The following is an 18,436-nucleotide window of genomic DNA, read 5'->3' as shown; positions in this document are numbered from 1 at the left end:
AATGCCACAGCTGGGGGACACTTTTATTGTGGTCTCGGCGGCCCTGGCATTACATACCCAACTTGTCACCCCTGGCCGGGGTACCCTGGAGGAGTGGGAACCCCTTAAATCAAGGGGTCCCCCCCTCCAGCCACCCAAGGGCCAGGGGTGAAGCCCGAGGCTGTCCCCCCCATCCAAGGGCGGCGGATGGGGGGCTGATAGCCTTGTGTAAAAAATTAGAATATTGTTTTTAGTAGCAGTACTACAAGTCCCAGCAAGCCTCCCCCGCAAGCTGGTACTTGGAGAACCACAAGTACCAGCATGTGGTGGAAAACCGGGCCCGCTGGTACCTGTAGTACTACTACTAAAAAAATACCCAACAAAAAACAGGACACACACACCGTGACAGTATAAGTTTATTACATAAATGCACACCTCCAAACATACATACTTACCTATGTTCACACGAGGCTCGGTCCTCTTCTCCATGTAGAATCCTCGGGGTACCTGTGAAAAAAATTATACTCACATAATCCAGTGTTGCTTGTCTTCTTTGTATAATCCACATACTTGGCAAAACAAATAAACGGAAACCCGACCACGCACTGAAAGGGGTCCCATGTTTACACATTGGACCCCTTTCCCCGACTGCCAGGACCCCCCCTGACTCCTGTCAAAGAGGGTCCCTTCAGCCAATCAGGGAGCGCCACGTCGTGGCACTCTCCTGATTGGCTGTGTGCTCCTGTAGTGTCTGTGAGGCTGCACACGGCAGAGATACAATGTAGCGCCTATACACTCCATTGTATCCAATGGTGGGAACTTTGCGGTCAGCGGTTGTCCGAAAGTAACCTCACCGCTGACCGCAAAGTCATTTTTTTCCCCATATTTTTTCAACCAGGACCGGCTCAAAGAGCCCGAGGCTGGTTATGCTTAGGAGGGGGGACCCCACTCATTTTTTTTTCTGTTTTTACACTAAACACACCCTTTCCCATAGATAACCATGCACAGATCTCACTGATCCGTGCATGGTTATCCAAACTCGACTGGAAAAAGCAGGTCTATTTTTTTGCTGCTTTTTTTAACGATTCGCAAAAAAATAGACCCGCACTTGAGCACTCAAAGACTAAGACCCAAATACGAATGAATAGTGAATACCCGTATTGTATGAAATAACAGCCGCGTTTGACCGATGGTCTATTCATTCGTATTTCAGAACTTTGCCGTTAAATCCATTACGAATAGACCAGACACTGCCGAGATTTGTGCTTTGTGAATTCCCGGATTGGGACTTTGAAAAAAAAACACAAATCGGACAAACTCGATTTTTTAGTAAATATTGGCCCAAGTTGGGATTCATACATGACCAATGGGAAAGAAGTTGCAACTTAGAGAACCGTGAATGGAAGCGTCTGTATGGAATAGCTTCAAAGTAAGAAAACATTCCGAACGCAACTTCATGCAAAGCAGAACATACACCTACTTGGCAGAGAGGAGGGCAAGAACCTGCCTCTGGACAGAAAAAATCTTGTCCTCCGACAGGAATACCTTGTGACACCTGAGGGTATATTAAAGTTTGATTTGGGATTAATTTTTATGAATAAAAAAAAAAAAGTGAAATTGATTCTATAGAAATTGAAAATTCCCATAAAAAATCCCTCATTTACTAAAAATCGATTTTGCATTTGCTTTTCAAATTGTATTCGATTTTGATAGATTTCTAGAAGGGATTTTGTGTTCAGTTTCTGAAATCCCTTCTAAAATTTTACCTCAAATTCCCATTAAAATCCTCGGCAAAGTCGAATTACCATAGGACAAGTGTTTGATGAAGTGTGCACTGCTCAGAGGATCCTACCCTTCAGTCTTGGCCAGGACGGCACCATAATGGTTGCTGCTCCTGGCCAAGGGGAGGAAGACAAGTGTGAAACAGAGCAGACTAGGGCAGGACTGCAGCGAGCCCTATCTTAACAACACAAAGAGAGATGGGGCTACCACTGTTCCATCCACTTTTGACGGCTGGACAGAGGCATGGTCCTAGCGTCTGTTAGTAGTTCTCATGGCTCCACTGGGTCACTACTAGTCACTGGTCACCCACAGGTCCGTGGCTGGGTTTTCTCCTCTTTGGGAAGCACCGAAGACCAAGGGCAGGCATAGTGGGGAGAGGACAGAGAAGAGATCCTACCTGCATTCATAAAAACTGCTTTTTTACGTAAAGAAAAATCTCACAGCCCTTATGGAAAAACTTACCCACTCCTTAGGCAGAAAAAGGAAAACTAAGGCAATAAGGATGTAGAGGGGAGAGGAGGCAGCCTGCACCTTGAACAGTGTCCTCTTCCATGGCCGGATTATGACTTGGGGGGCCCGGGTACTTAAGACAAGGGGGCCCGGTGGAAGGGGGGGGGGGGTGTATATTACATATATATGTGTATACCTCCCAACAATACCCATTCGAGGAACAAAATGCTCTCTACCTGAACTTCCCTCTAAATATATGATTGGCCTCACCTGTGTTGAACTATTTAACTGATAAGAAAGGCATTTCAACACAGGTGATGGATTATGCATATTAAATTGAAATGGTGTATATTAAATTTAAACTAATACTATATAATAACAACCTTAAAATACACATAGAAAAATAAAATCTATAGTTAAAATGATATGCGGCATGCCTATATTCAGTGTGAGACTGAGACTGCGGATGTATCTGCTTACGAAATTCTATATTACAGTGTTTTCCTGGAAATCACTGTAACGTAGCATTTCGTATGCAGATACAGCCACACTCGCACACAGAATACAGGCATTCTGCATATCATTGAAATCAGCAGAAGCTGCATATGCGTCCTATTTGCATAGTGTATAAGATGCATTTACGGCAAAAAAAGATGACCGATGTTAGCAGAGTTACCCGGGAATTGATGGCTCACTCACACCAGGCATCTCTCGATCTCTCAGTACATGCACAATGCTAACATGCCTTACAAATGAACGTGCCTTCTGTGTTCCCTTCCCCCAACGAAAGCTAGCATGAGCCATTCATTTGCATACAGAAGTGTACTGGCAGTGTGTGTTTGTCATTTACTAAGCACTAGGAATAGGGGTGGGGGAGGCTGCCTATTAAAGCAATTGGGAGGCCCGAGAAGTACAGTAAACTCAGTCTCAAAAAAGATAACACTCTCATAATTTGAAAAGCAACATTTGTATTGTATATCTACGCAAAAAGTAGCATTCACAGCTTTTTTGTAATTCTTCCAAAACAAGTTCTGTTGTGCTTTGTATACAGACTCAGACTTGCACACAGATATACAGTCAAAATTAGAAAAAACTGTGGATGCTACATTCAATACAAAACGTGACTTTTCAAATTCTAAGAGTCTTATCTTTATGAGGCTGAGGTTACTGTACTTCTTGCTGAGCTTCCCCATTGCTTTAACAGGCCACCTCCCCCACCCCCAATCCTACCTCTGTGAGACTTGTGATTTCACTTACTGGGTGTACTGCTTAGTAAAACACAACACGGCTGGCACACTACTGTATGCAAAATGAATGGCTCATGCTGTCATTTACTTAGCAGTAAACCCAGTCTGTGAAATCACAAGTCTCACAGGGAATAAGATTGGGGTTGGGGGAGGCAGCCTATTAAAGCATTGGGGAGGCCCGGGAAGAAGTACAGTAAACTCAGTCTCACAAAGATAGGACTTTTCGGATTTTGAAAAGCCACAATTGTATATCTGTGTAAACAGTAGCATGTGCCGTTTTTAGGTAATTTTGACTGTATATTTGTGTACATGTCTGAGTCTGTATACGAAACACAACAGAGCTTGTTTTGGGGGAATTAGAAAAATGTGAAAAAAGTTGTGAATGCTACCTTTTACACAGATATACAGTACAAGTCTGTCCTTTGTGGGATTGAATGCTAGCTTACGGGCATGGTAACAATCGGCGATACCATTATGCCAAGAGAGCCAAGGAGACAGGTGACACCAGCAATGACATAGTGATGTTGCTCATTGTAATTTTTTTTTATAGTGCTGTGTCTCTCAACTATATCGCTGATTGTACTGATTTTTTTTCTTTTAGAGAGCTGTGTAGAACTCTGAACTGTGCTTTGTGTGCGTTGGAGATGCCGAGCAAATCTTTTTCAGTGTTCACATTTCTATTTCATGTAGGGATAATTTTATACAGCGCACCAGGGGAGCTTTCAGTTGTAAGGTATGTTGTCACTGTGTGCCTGAACTTCCCATGATTTCGTTCTCCACTCTGGAGTATTATTGCATAAAAATAAAAAAACACTGTTTTTACTGTGCACTGGCCAGCTTGTCAGGGCATGCTACATTGTACAGTAATCTATAGTGCCATATCCATCCGCTGCTATTCAGCACTGTACTGTAGTTTTCATTAGTGGAACAATCACCTAGCGGTGAATCCGTCTATTGCATGCTGTGGATCCTCTTGCGCCATATCATGCCTTACTTCGCCTACCTGCGCTATTTACATGGTGCGACTAGGACGCCTGTATGGCTCAGCAGCAGCAACAATGGCCCTCATTCCGAGTTGATCGGTCGCAAGGCGAATTTAGCAGAGTTACACACGCTAAGCCGCCGCCTACTGGGAGTGTATCTTAGCTTCTTAAAATTGCGACCGATGTATTCGCAATAATGCGATTACTAACTACTTAGCAATTTCAGAGTAACTCCAGACTTACTCTGCCTGTGCGATCATTTCAGTGCTTGTCGTTCCTGGTTGACGTCACAAACACACCCAGCGTTCGCCCAGGCACTCCCACCGTTTATCTGGCCACTCCTGCGTTTTTTCCGGAAACGGTAGCGTTTTAAGCCACACGCCCCTGAAACGCCGTGTTTCCGCCCAGTAACACCCATTTCCTGTCAATCACATTACGATCGCCGGAGCGAAGAAAAAGCCGTGAGTAAAAATACTTTCTTCATAGTAAAGTTACTTGGCGCAGTCGCAGTGTGAACATTGCGCATGCGTACTAAGCGGATTTTCATTGCGATGCGATGAAAAACACCGAGCGAACAACTCGGAATGAGGGCCAATGAGTGTGGCTAAATCTATAGCTTATGAAATCTGAAACTAATATGTCTCTGCCTGCACTGCATACTGTTCTGATCACATTCTGACTTCCTGGTTCTGCTGCTGCACAAGAGGAAGAGAGTGTGATGTCAGTGAGCTCCGACTGGCGGTGGACCCTGTCAGAGGGGGTCGTGGGGTAGAGTATCCCCTGTGCCTCCATTTTAATCTGTCTATGCCTTCTATACCCCATGGTATCCAGTGTCACCCAGATTAGATGACAGAGAAAGTAGAATTTAGTGGATACCAAGAACATATACTTACAAAATTAATCTAAAGATATGGGTTAGCATTCTTACTGTATCATGACAATCCCTCTAACTTAAATTTTTGTCCATGTTTTTTAGTAATTAAATTAAACATTTATTGTATTAGACTGATTTAGAATTTTATAAGGGCAAAACATGTACCATAACAAAAATGTAGTGTTAAACCATACATACCTTGAGAGACAAGCCTTGTTAATAGCATGATACAGACTCTCGTCTGGATACTGAGACATCCGCCGGCAAATACGAAGTAATTGTCTTGTAGACAAAGATGAAGCTAAGGATTGTACCTGCCAAAGAACACATACAGTATAACATTGGTAAATATTTCTTTATCTACCTGTAATGTAATCAAGCAGTGTTGTCTAAATAACTGCAATTGAATGTTTTTTGGGCCTCGTCATCCTAGACAACATTCACAGACTCCACTGAATTGCACAGTTAACGTCACATCATTTTCAGCCTGTGGGCAGTTACAACATAAGTGGCGTTCAGCATATACAGGTGTGTCCACATACCATATGTGAACCCCTTTGCTGAAATCATGCCCAGCAGTCCCGTTTGCCACAACATAGATTTTTCAAGTGTCATGTCAAGTGTCTTTTTCTTTAAATATGCGTCTTATTCACATCCCTAATGTGACAAAATTACATTGTAAATGTACACTGGCTACTGGGGCTGGCATCACTTGTACTTCTGTGTGCAAGTCGGTCTCAAAAATGGGTAAACCCAGCTACTGCAACATCTGCATATTTTGCATGCCAATTGTGAAAAAAGACGCAGACACGAAGAGAATTGCGTGCACTTCTGAATCAGGCCCTGAATTCAGTGTCTGTTACTTGCAATGGGGATTTACATAGCAGTCACATGTATAGCGGCAGTATTTATTGAGGCAAAACCAACAGCTGAAAGCACAATATGATAATGTCTCAGATGCCGTCTTGTGCACAGAGACACCCACTGCCGGCATCTCACATTCACCACATAAGTATAAAGGTGGAAACATCAGTTACAATGAGTGAACATCATTGCGCAATTGGACCTCTCAGTAACCCTATGCTGTCTCCGGCAGAGCATCTAACATAAGGCACCTCGGCCTCTCCAGCTGCGTACAAATTTGCAGTGGTTAACTATGGCATGCCCAGAAATTGGTCCCGACATGCCTGCGCTTTTTCTAGCCATCCCCCCTCCCATTAACTCCCTGAAATGCTGACTACATGTCCCTCACTTTGTGAATATATTCTATATGCGTATGCCAATGCTAATCCATGATCGCGTGTGCGTATTACAGGTTTGCGCAGTAGCAAAGCATCACTACATTACATCCACCTCTGATTCAGGACTCAAGTTTCAGAATCTGTAGCCTGTTACATTTGGCCCCTGAGTATGCATGTACTGGATGAATGCAGTAACATATGGTTTATATGAATAGTTCAAATGTAATGTGTAGCTTTTGTAAAAAACAAATGGCTTTAAGTGGAGGGTGTACATAATGTCAGGACATGTACAATTTAGTACACTTTAAGTGTAGGTGCCACCAGGGCTGGGATGCAATGAGGTCCGAGTTTGACGGCTGTGCGGGATGCAGGAAGTCCAAGTTCAGCCGGCATCCTGCACAGCCGCCCCAAGAATGTATTACAGCAAGAAATTAACTGTAGAAATAAGAAAAATATAAAATGGCGTACTCTGCCCAAGAATAAAAATGCATAATGCCGTTAATAGTCTGTGTCACAGAAAAAAAAACAAGGGCAAATCTGTTTTATTATTTTATTTTTAACATATTTGATACTTTATCAAAAACATTGAAAATAAGCCGTTTAGTCCAAAAATCAAGCCAGAAGCAGGTGTTAGGCTAAAAATAAAATAGACGTCAACTTTACAAAGCTGGAAGACCTGGAAGCACATGACTGGAAATTTCGGACACTATATTCAGCCCAAACTTATTTTTCAGTGTTGTGCACTGAAACAATCTAAAATAAGCTCAGACAGACACCACTTTAATCTGCTCCAACACTTATTTCCACAGCACCAGTTATTTTTAAAATCCTATTTTTTGGAGCACTGTGTACCTAATGAATTACATATGTCTGTACACTTCATTTTCCATTCTTTCCACCTCTCTGTTCTAGTATCAAAAGGACACAGTCAATTCATTAAGGTGAATGTTGAGAAAAAGGAATTCACTGCACTTAGACAAACCACAAAATCACTTTTATTATATATAGTACTATGAAAAATGAAATAGAACCAAACAGAGACCAGAAGGACTCGTATTGTATCACATCACTTTTTAAATTTCCAGATTAAAAGAGATCAACATTAATATTAATACGTTGGTTGAAATGAAATCAATGAAAAAAGTTATTTCATTAGAAAACAAATGTTCTGATTAAGGCTATTGTTTTGCACTACTATTTTATTATTAGAGTACATGATTTTTAAATATAATTATAGATTTTATTGTTGCTATTGAAAGGTTTAGTGTATGGGCATTTCCAAAAACCTGTAAGCCTGTTATAAGCCCTCAAAACACAATTACAAACCAAAGTAAAAAAGCATCCAAATAGTACAAATCCAGGGCAGTAATGAGGGGTGTGCAAAAAATGCAACTGCCAATCTAAAGTGTGAATGCGGTGGCACAGTTGCCAGCCCAGCGGTACCTGTTTTTAGCTTGTAGGGTGTCCTGAGCAGTACATAACTGCATAAGAAAGAACAGCGTGCTTGTCCTGTGACATCATGCGCACAGGGGTTGGGAGGGCGCAATAAGATACTGGTAACGGTTACCTTTCGGCTGCGGGGGTGGGAGGGTTAGGTTTAGGTTGGGGGAGGAGGGAGTTAGGGTTAGGCTGCGGGGGGGGGGGGGGGGGGGGGTATGTGTTAGGCTGCAGTAAGGGAGGGTTAGAGTTAGGAGGTAAGGGGTAGCCCCAACACATGTAACATGATATAAACCTATACATTTTATAGCGTCTACTGCTACATAGAATGGATGGTAAAAAAGGCACTGTGCTTTATATGTGATTCTATACAATATAAAACATTGTGACTCACCGTGGGGTCCTTTGTGTCACGAAACTTGTGAGTTAATGTCAATAGTTGCTCCACTGCCTCCTTTGATACATTTGGGACCTAGGGAAAAAAAATTATACCCATTGCTGAACAACAAAAACATCCTTATACATTAAGTCATATCAGGAGACTGCATCATTACATAATGAGATACAATATTGCCACTGTGACACAGTTGTGACTTATGGTGCCATAACTTCTCACAAGTGTTGTGGCATATGAGAAATTCCCTAAGCCCCGCACCTGTCGATTTTGGTCAAAAATGAAAATTTCAAAAGTGAATGCAGTGTAACCACAGATGTAGTTTTCAACCACCGTGATATAAAATTAATTAACATCATTTTCACTTCATATTTCTTGATATTACTGTGCTTCAATACACCCTGTCATTGCTTTTTACGTACAGCAGCATCAAGTATTGCAAATATCTTAAGTTCCAAATCACAATCATAGATGACACGTTTAGACATATTTAATTATTGTCATTGTTGTGAGGTGTATTGTTCAGTTATGACTAGTACTGAACATAACTCTCTTGGACCAGTCAGTAACAATAACAATTAGTGCTAGGTGCTGGAGATACTCCACTACCTATTCCAGGCCATGCTGTCGGCACTATGGCAGTGACTACGTCATTTTTGCGCGTTACAGTCATTAACAAAATGTCACGTCAAGAAACTATTCAAGCCATAGTGGTACATAGCGCCAATGAAGAGAAAGGAATGTGAGGTACAAGATGTGCATGTGAATCATAATGGGATAATAATGGGAGCATGTGGAGCATACGCTTGTGATGATGTGAGCATTTGGGGCACAAGCAGTATGTATAACATCATGTGGGGCATATGCTGGTGATGACGGGAGCATGTGGCGCACAAGCTGGTATGGATGGGCTCATGTGGGTCACAAGCGGGTGTGGATGAGAGCATGGGGGTGCATGCTGTTGTGGATGAGAGCATGTGGTGCACAAGCGGTGTGTATGGGAGCATGCTGGTGAAGATGGAAGCGGGTGGGTGACAGTGACAAGCTTGTGTGGATGGGAGCACATGGCATACAAGCTGGTAAGGATAGGAGCATATGCAACTCAGGTTGGTGAAGAGTGGGCATGTGAAACAGGATGGGAGCATAAGCTTGTGAGCAAGGAAGCATGTAGGCCACAAGCGGGTGTGGATAGGAGCATGCGGGCACAAGCGAATGTGGATTGGAGCACATGGGATACAAACAGGTAAGGATAGGAGCATATGCAACACAGGTTTGTGAAGAGTGGACATGTGGAACTCTGATTGGTGAGGAGTGGGCATGTTGGGAACACAAGCAGATGTGGACAGGAGCATGTGTAATATAAGCCTGTGTGGATGGGAGAATGTGGGGCACAGGTTGGTGAGAAGGGAAACATATGCAACTCAGGTTGGTGAAGAATGGGAATATGGAACTCAGGTTGGTGAAGAATGGGAATATGGAACTCAGGTTGGTGAAGAGTGGGGCATGTGGAGCTGAAGTTGGTGAGGAAGGGGGCATTTGGGGCATAAGCTGATGATGAGGGCATGTGGGGCACAAGCTGGTGAGAATGAAGGCATGTAAGGGACATGCTGGTGATGATGAGGACATGTGGGGCACAAGGCGGTGAGAATGAAGGCATGTGGGGCACATGCTGGTGAGGAATGGGGCCATGGGGGGCTCAAGCTAGTAAAGCTAGGGACATGTGGGGCACAAAGTGGTGAGGAGGGGTAAAAGAAGGGCAAAGACTGGTGAGAAGGAGGAAAGTGGGCCAAATGCTGATAAAGAGGGGAAATGTGCGGCAGACTGGAAAAAGAGGGAAATATGGAGTTCAGTGCATAAAAGATAGGGTTCCTGTACTTTTTTAATTAGGACTCAAGCACTGGCACCCCAGACAAATTGCCCCCTCCCCCACAAACACCACATAGCAACCTAATGGGTCAGCAGATTTCTCAGTGCAGTGCTTGCCTGGCCAGCACATCAGCAGGCTTTATGCTGATACAGGTTGAGTATCCCATATCCAAATATTCCGAAATACGGAATATTCCTAAATACGGACTTTTTTGCGTGAGAGTGAGATAGTGAAACCTTTGTTTTTTGATGGCTCAATGTACACAAACTTTGTTTAATACACAAAGTTATTAAAAATATTGTATTAAATGACCTTCAGGCTTTGTGTATAAGGTGTATATGTAACATAAATGATTTGTGTGAATGTAGACACACTTTGTTTAATGCACAAAGTTATACAAAATATTGGCTAAAATTACCTTCAGGCTGTGTGTATAAGGTGTATATGTAACATAAATGCATTCTGTGCTTAGACTTGGGTCCCATCACCATGATATCTCATTATGTTATGCAATTATTCCAAAATACGGAAAAATCCCATATCCAAAATACCTCTGGTCCCAAGCATTTTGGATAAGGGATACTCAACCTGTAATAACATTTTAGTGCTGGGCCCCCACAAATCTTAATCTAGTTTATTTAAATAAAAAAATAATAATTAAAAAAAAATATATATACAGGTTGAGTCTCCCTTATCCAAAATGCTTGGGACCAGAGGTAATTTGGATATGGGATTTTTCCGTATTTTGGAATAATTGCATACCATAATGAGATATCATGGTGATGGGACCCAAGTCTAAGCACAGAATACATTTATGTTACATATACACCTTATACACACAGCCTAAAGGTAATTTTAGCCAATATTTTTCATAACTTTTTGCATTAAACAAAGTGTGTCTACATTCACACAATTCATTTATGTTTCATATACACCTTATACACACAGCCTGAAGGTCATTTAATACAGTATTATTAATAACTTTGTTTATTAAACAAAGTTTGTGTACATTGAGCCATCAGAAAACAAAGGTTTCACTATCTCACTCTCACTCAAAAAAGTCCGTATTTCGGAATATTTGGATATGGGATACTCGACCTGTATATATATATATATATATATATATATATATATATAGTAAACACAAATTAAAAAACAAAGTTCATTAAGGAGTTTAAGTAACCGTTGAACTATAAATTCTTGTTACTGTACCTTAAGATATCTACCACTCCTGGACATTTATTGATTATGATGCCAGAACCTTGTGCTAAGGGTGGGAATTCAATTAGAGGCAATAAAGTGTAAAAGTTACAAGTGTTAACTGAATGAATCTATAATCCATTCATTTCCCTTAACGCCTGTATGCAAGCTCCCGATTAACGGGCAAATCAATTAGAGAAAGCTAATTCAGGCATTTAGCTATTAAGTCTTGCTTTTTGCAACTGTGATAAGTGTAGGTGAAAATGGGGACATCAGCCTGTTCCTCAAAAACAAACTAATGTTGGACAACAGTGTATAAGTGTGTTAGTAGGCAAAAGCAATGCATTTGGCGTTCATAAATAGTGTCACATGGCTGCTAGAAATATTTTTCTATAACAGTGGAAAAATTATAGAAAGCAAGTGTTTTTCTGCAAGACAAATGCTCTACTTAAATTAGGGCCTGTAAGTACAGTATGTATTTGTGGCATTTTAAACCACTGATAAAAAAAATCATTAACACAAACACCTGCAAGTCCTACCTGCAATGTTAAAAACACCTGTCCCATACATGCAGCATCCCATATACCTGTCCTACATCTTGTAACCCATTTTTCTGCACTATGCAGAATTTCAACCCAAAAATTACATGTCATTATTGGCCAAATGAAGCTAATTAAAAATAAAATCTAAGTGTCTAATTAATCATTGAGGGTGTTCCAATGATTCTTGAACAAGTCCCAACATATTTACTTTAAAATAGGGTTTTTCCAAAACTTTGCACCTGCTCAGGGGTACTCGAAAAATAATTTGTGTTAAGCCCTATGGAGAATTAACGCATGTTAACTGCCGTGGCTAACTGAACAGCCAAAAATTTGCCTATAGCGAAAAAAAACGGGTTATCGCGGCTAACTGAATTCCTCTCTAAATCTTCAGTTGAAACAGTAAGTAATTGATAAAACATCTAACTAAAAGTCACTGCTGTTCAGACAGGTTTCATGTGAAAACAATGTAAATTACTGCAGAAATCTCATTATAGTGTAGCTTTATGAACTCAATTAAAACTAACATTTTGAATTATTTTACAAAGCAATTGGAGCAGGAGGAAAAAAAGTGTTCAAGATCAGCATTCCTTACCATCTCCCTCATTATCTGACTCTCCTCTTTCCTGGTGGATGGTTTAACCTCATGATACATGAACATAGTTAGAAGTTCCGGACCCAACCACTTTTGAGTATTACCCCCAATCACCGGTGGTTCTGCCAGGGCAACTATTCTGAAAGAGGGGTGGATGGGAAAGATAAACCTGTTCAGAGAGAAAAAAATCGTACTGTCAAAAACAGGAGTGAGGAAGGGAAGGAAGGCTTTCCACACTTCATTAATTTATCCCATACAAGGAATTACTAAAAGGGAACTTCACCATGTTAATATCCACTGCCCTTACATACAGTTGCAACTACACAGCATATATGGAGACACTTAGCTATAACATAGCTAAATACAACTTCCCAGTTCTGTGCTTTCAGCTCCACTATGAATGTGTGAACAGGCTAGATCGCATATGCATTTTAATAATAAACTATCATAGCAGTTTGTTTTATTGCTGAAATAGGTGGCAAGAAAATATTATTCTAGCCCCTTGTTAATAAATAGCCCTCTAGGTCTGACTCAGCAGTGGGGTCTCAATAGCTACAACTATATAGTAAATATAGGACTGGTACATAAAACAGTATGGTAGGTAGCCATTTTTGCTTAGTATCCCTTATGGAATGTGTTCAGCATCCCGGCTGTCGGCATGCTGGCGGCCATGTGACTGATGCCGGAATCCCGACACCACTCAGGACACCATCACCCTTACTTACAGTTGGTGATGATGTTAGCATACCATGCAATGTATAATGTGTACAGTGGTAGACAACTTTTTTGGTCTGAGGATAAATTGGGACATATTTAAAAGGCCCTCAGAGTACTGCATGAAGTGTTATAGAAAAACGTTGCCACAGTTATGTGAAACTCATCGACATTGTGGCCCCCCAGGGAATAGCAGCAGGGTGCTCTGCAGTGGAGCAGTAGTTGCCACAGTTAGGGCGTGGTCATGTTACAAGGAGATAGGTAATTCAGAGAAGGGGTGTAATGCTAGCCAGGGAGTCTACAGAAGAACCAAGTCTTCCTCCAATTCCTTCCTTGAAAACAACTCAACAATGCAGCATATTCAGTACTGCAGGGCGGCGAGAAGCAGGGCCTATCTCACCTGTGCCTTGCAATTGGGAAAATGAATAACCTAACAAGGTGGTCCTAACGAAATTGTGACTCTTGCTCCACAATTAGAAGAATTGACTGGTGCATTTACACCAAAACACTGGAGTAAATTAAAACAATAAAAAGGCAATTATGTCTTGCAGAGGGCAAATCTTCTGCCACCAACTACCAACAACAAAAACATCCCACAAATACAGAAGGCAGTCCACAGTTTTTACTTATTGCACATGGGCATAGCAGCAAGACAGGCGAAGACTGTGATATGATAAGGCCACATCACCAATCTGTGCAACAGCAGAACATTTTCAAGTTAAGAAAACTTTTTTTTAACAAATTATTTCCAAAAAACAAGAATATATTTTCTGCCTCCCCAACAAAATAGAATAATCAATTTCTTTAGTACCCACGGTAAATATTACTAATACGGGTCGAGTATCCCATATATCCGGAATGCTCGGGATCAGGAGCATTCTGGATATGGGATTTTTCCGGATAACAGAATACCTGTTATTCGTACGTGACCCGGGGGTCTGTGGTGGGTCCAGCGTGTCGGGGGGGTAGGGGGTTGGAGTCGGGGCCTGGTGTTGGCCAAGGGAGTCTGTGGGGCAGTGCCGGGGGCTGGCATGTCGGTGGGGGAGTCTGGGGGACGGCAAGTGAGTTCGCCATTGGCAGGAGTTGGTGGTGGGTCCTGATAGTAGTAACGGTGAGGGAATGGCAGCAAAGCCACTTCACCACCTGTCTGTGATTGGCCGCAGACTTCAGTGACGTCATGACCCCCCGGTCACATCATGACATAACTACAGGGCTGAAATATTCCGGTTTTTGGAATATTTCGGTTAACTAAGGATGGACATTGCAAGCCCACCATCAAATGATGGCTGGGCTTCCCCCATTGAATCTTTTGATGCGATGGTACCTGACCATTGCATCAAATAATTTGATAGATAAAAAATTCATATGATTTGCGCATTTGCAAAAACGCACTGTTTGTACATGCACAAACCTCTATAGTGTGGACGCGCATTCGCAAAACCTCTGCGGCATGGCCAGTCAGGAATGGGACTGGGGGCAGAACCATCACAACACCATCAAATGTTTACCATTTGATGGCAGCAAACATCGGAACATCACCACTGAATGGTAAATCCACATTGTAATTAAAAAATTGATGGTTGTAAACCATCATGATGCGATGTCCATCCCTATGATTAATAGGTATCCGGATAACGGATACCCGCCCTATACATTAGTGTGATTCTTCACCAATTATATATAGCATGACTCGCTCCCCTTATTATGTCTGTTTCTTTGCTTTCATTTGTAAATCTTTATAATCCTTAACTTTGGGTTGTCACAGGACAGACTTCAAACTGTAATACCAGCTAAGGATCAAATATAATTTGAAGATTTAGAAGTATGTCCTCGTGTTCAGTGAATACAAGAAAATATATTTTGACATGATGGGAAATGCACAGGATAACCTTTTTAAGACTGAAAGCTCTGTTTTAGATGGATAATGTACTGAGAAAGCTGAGTAACAAGATTGTTCCGTTGTAGATTTATGTTGAGTGTGATGAGATACTGTATGTCTGTTACAAAAACAAGGTCACGCAGGTACTATACTTTTACCATTCTGAAATCTTTTTACAATTTTCCCAGTATGATCAAGAACACATATCATATTTTTTTTACTTACTAAACTTAGGCAAACAAATTAATGAGGAAACTTTTCAAATGAGATCTGCAGGTTTAAGTGTACTGCAAGTGGCATCGTGACCTCACAAATACCTATTTGTGGACAAAGTGGAGAAATGAGGAGAAAGTAGATTTAGGAGGTAGAACAGAGCGGACCATGAGTGTCCACAGATAAGTATTTCTAATTATGTGAAAGTGATGAAAGTGAGTATACAGATCTGTCTGGCTATTCAGTCATGCAGCAACAACCAGAATCTCACACCTTCTTGGTAAGTGGTTATGGGGGTCATTCCGAGTTGATCGCACGTAGCAACTTTTTGCTGCTTGTGCGATCAACCTGACGCCGCCTATGGGGGAGTGTATTTTAACATAGCAGGGCTGCGATCGCATGTGCAGCCCTGCTATGCTAAAAAAGTTTCAAGCAAAACAAGACTAGCCCTGCAGCTACTTACCAGTGCAACGGATCCAGCGATGAAGGTCCCGGCTGTGAGGCCAGACATCCGCCCTTCAAACGCCTGGACACGCTTGTGTTCGACTTACCACGCCCGGGAAACAGTGAGTAGACGTCCCGATCCTCCTTCCCGCTGTCAATCTTCTTGCGATCGCGCCTGCGATCACTTTCATCGGTCCTGGCGCTGTTGTCCGGCGACGGCCGTCGCTGGGAAACAACGCGCATGCGCATTGCGAGCGCCGCGCAGCCGCAGTTCCGACCCGTTTGCACTGCAGCGAAGAACCACTGCATGCGAACTGGTCGGAATGACCCCCTATATTTCTATTCCGTCTATTTGTCCATAAAGAGGATATCAAGCCAAAAGTAAGACATAGGGCCAAATGTAATATAGTGAGAGATTTGGTAAGGTTTTGCAGTTTTTTATTAAAGTGGAAATCATTTACACAGCAAGATCAAACTGGTTTTGCAGTGTAAATGATTTTCACTTTAAAAAAACTGAAAAACCTTACCAAATCTCTCACTTTCTGAAACTCTTACTGTATTACATTTGGCTCATTATGCGCATAGAACTCCACAAACAAAACTATGTACTGCATGTAATAGAAATATATTGATGTTTTATAAGAAAAATCGAGATCCATAGGAGAAACCTTTACTCCATTTTATGAGTAAGACAGACACTGAATGCTGGGAATATCCTGCCCACTAGCTCAACTGCTCCTCCTCCCCCTCATTACTCCAGTATATTCTTCAAGATCATCAAGAGATATCCAAACGCCAGTAATGACCAGCTCAGATCTGATGATTGCAAGGTTCTTTATATCAGTAGTCAGTGTGGAAGAATGTGTATATAATATCTAATACAGATGGAGGAGCCTTATAGATCAAGTATATGAATAAAAGGAGATTTATGGTAGACTTACCATTGTTAACTCTCTGCAAGATACACTGGGTTCCACAGGAAAACATTGGGTTGTAGAGTGGATCTTGATCCAGAGGCACCAACAGGCTAAAGCTTTAGGCTGTCCCAGGATGCATTGGGGCCTCCTCTGTAACCCCGCCTCCAGGCACTGTGAGCTCAGTTTCGTTAACCAGTCCAATGTAGGAGCAGGTAAGAGAGAAGGCAGATGTTAGTCACATCGAACCACATTCTCACGACAGGAGAAGGGACCAGCGGTTAATGCCATACAAACCCAAAGAAGCTAGGTGCGTCAGTGTGGGGGCCCTGTGGAACCCAGTGTACCTCGCAGAAAGAGAGTTAACAATTGTAAGTCTACCATAACTCTTCCTCTTCTGCAGCAGGTTACATTGGTTTCCACAGGGAAACATCGGGGATGTCCTAAAGCAGTTTCTCAAGGAAGGGGACGCGCCTTAGTGGGTATGAGAACCCGGAGTCCAAAGGAAGTATTAAAGGCATAGAACCTAATGAACGTGTTCACTAAGTACCATGCAGCGGACTAGCACAATTGTTCTGCGGGCCGCCCTAGAAGGTCCAAAAGACAAAGTAGAATGGGCTTTAATAGCAGCAGGAGCTGGGAGTCCAGCCTACACATAAGCTTGTGCAATCACCATTCTTATCCAAACAGTACAAAAAGGGTATCAGACCTCCTGATAGAGGCAGTCCTCTCCACATATATACGGAGTGCCTTACCACATCCAAAGACCGCTCTTTGGGGGACAAATCTGAAGAGATAAAGTCGGGGACCACAATCTCTAGGTTATGGTGAAAAGATGACACCACCATAGGTAAATTACCTGAGCGAATTCTAAGAACTGCCCAGTCATGATGTAATATTAGAAAGAGTGGACGAAAGCACAAAGCGCCTTGGTCCAACACCTCTTCCAGAAGAGGCAATAGCCAACAGAAACAGGACCTTGGCTGTGAGCCATTTAAGGTCCACTGACTCAAGAGATTCAAATGGAGACTCTTGCAGGTAAAGGGCGCCATACACTAGAACGATAATGCCCGATCTCATCCGATTTCGGACATTTTGAAGGTGTTTCCGATCCGATGCGCGTTCCCGTGAGCATCGGATTGGATCCTCCAGATTGACCGTGCTGCACTAGTGATCATGCCTGACCCCGCAGGCATGGCTGGGATCGCCCAAGATACATCCTATGCAAAAGGACAGCATATGATGTATCTTGGGCGGTCCTGCCGCCCGGGAGGCTGACGGGGTGATCGCCTGCAACATGACGGTTGGACATGTCGCAGTAGTGTATGGGGCCCTTAATTCAGGACAACAGACATATTCCATGGAGCCACCAGAGGGACATAGGGAGGCTGAATCCTTAACACACCCTGATTGATTGTATGAACATCAGGTAGAGACGCAATTTTTCTCTGAAACCATACCGTCAAGGCAGATATGTGAACCTTAAAGGAGGCCAGACGAAGGCCTAAGTCCAGGCCTTGTTGCAGGAAAGCCAGGATTCTGGATGTTTTGAACACATCATAATTCTTATCAGCACACCAGGTGAAGTAAGAATTCCAGACCCTGTAATAGATCCGGGCAGATGTCGGTTTGCGGGCTTTTAACATAGTTTGGATGACCGCCTCGGAGAATCCTTTGGCCATCA

At 42.4% G+C, this 18,436-nt stretch overlaps 1 protein-coding gene across 2 annotated transcripts in view; it reads right to left on the bottom strand.

The window, feature by feature from the left end:
- Nucleotides 1-18,436, bottom strand: part of VWA8 (von Willebrand factor A domain containing 8) — an 875,413-nt gene that overhangs the window by 548,370 nt on the left and 308,607 nt on the right. For both annotated transcript variants that reach the window (XM_063952874.1, XM_063952875.1), the window contains exons 16-18: nt 12,589-12,757; nt 8,388-8,465; nt 5,514-5,629 (exon numbers count right to left, since the gene is read on the bottom strand). In XM_063952874.1, coding sequence (XP_063808944.1) covers nt 5,514-5,629; nt 8,388-8,465; nt 12,589-12,757 — 363 coding nt within the window. The remainder of the gene's footprint in view (nt 1-5,513; nt 5,630-8,387; nt 8,466-12,588; nt 12,758-18,436) is intronic.

The sequence above is a fragment of the Pseudophryne corroboree genome, chromosome 2 (assembly GCF_028390025.1).
Source record: "Pseudophryne corroboree isolate aPseCor3 chromosome 2, aPseCor3.hap2, whole genome shotgun sequence".
Classification (NCBI taxonomy): Eukaryota; Metazoa; Chordata; class Amphibia; order Anura; family Myobatrachidae; genus Pseudophryne; species Pseudophryne corroboree.
The sequence above is the reverse complement of the archived record's forward strand: the minus strand, read 5'-3'. Positions and strand labels throughout refer to the sequence as shown.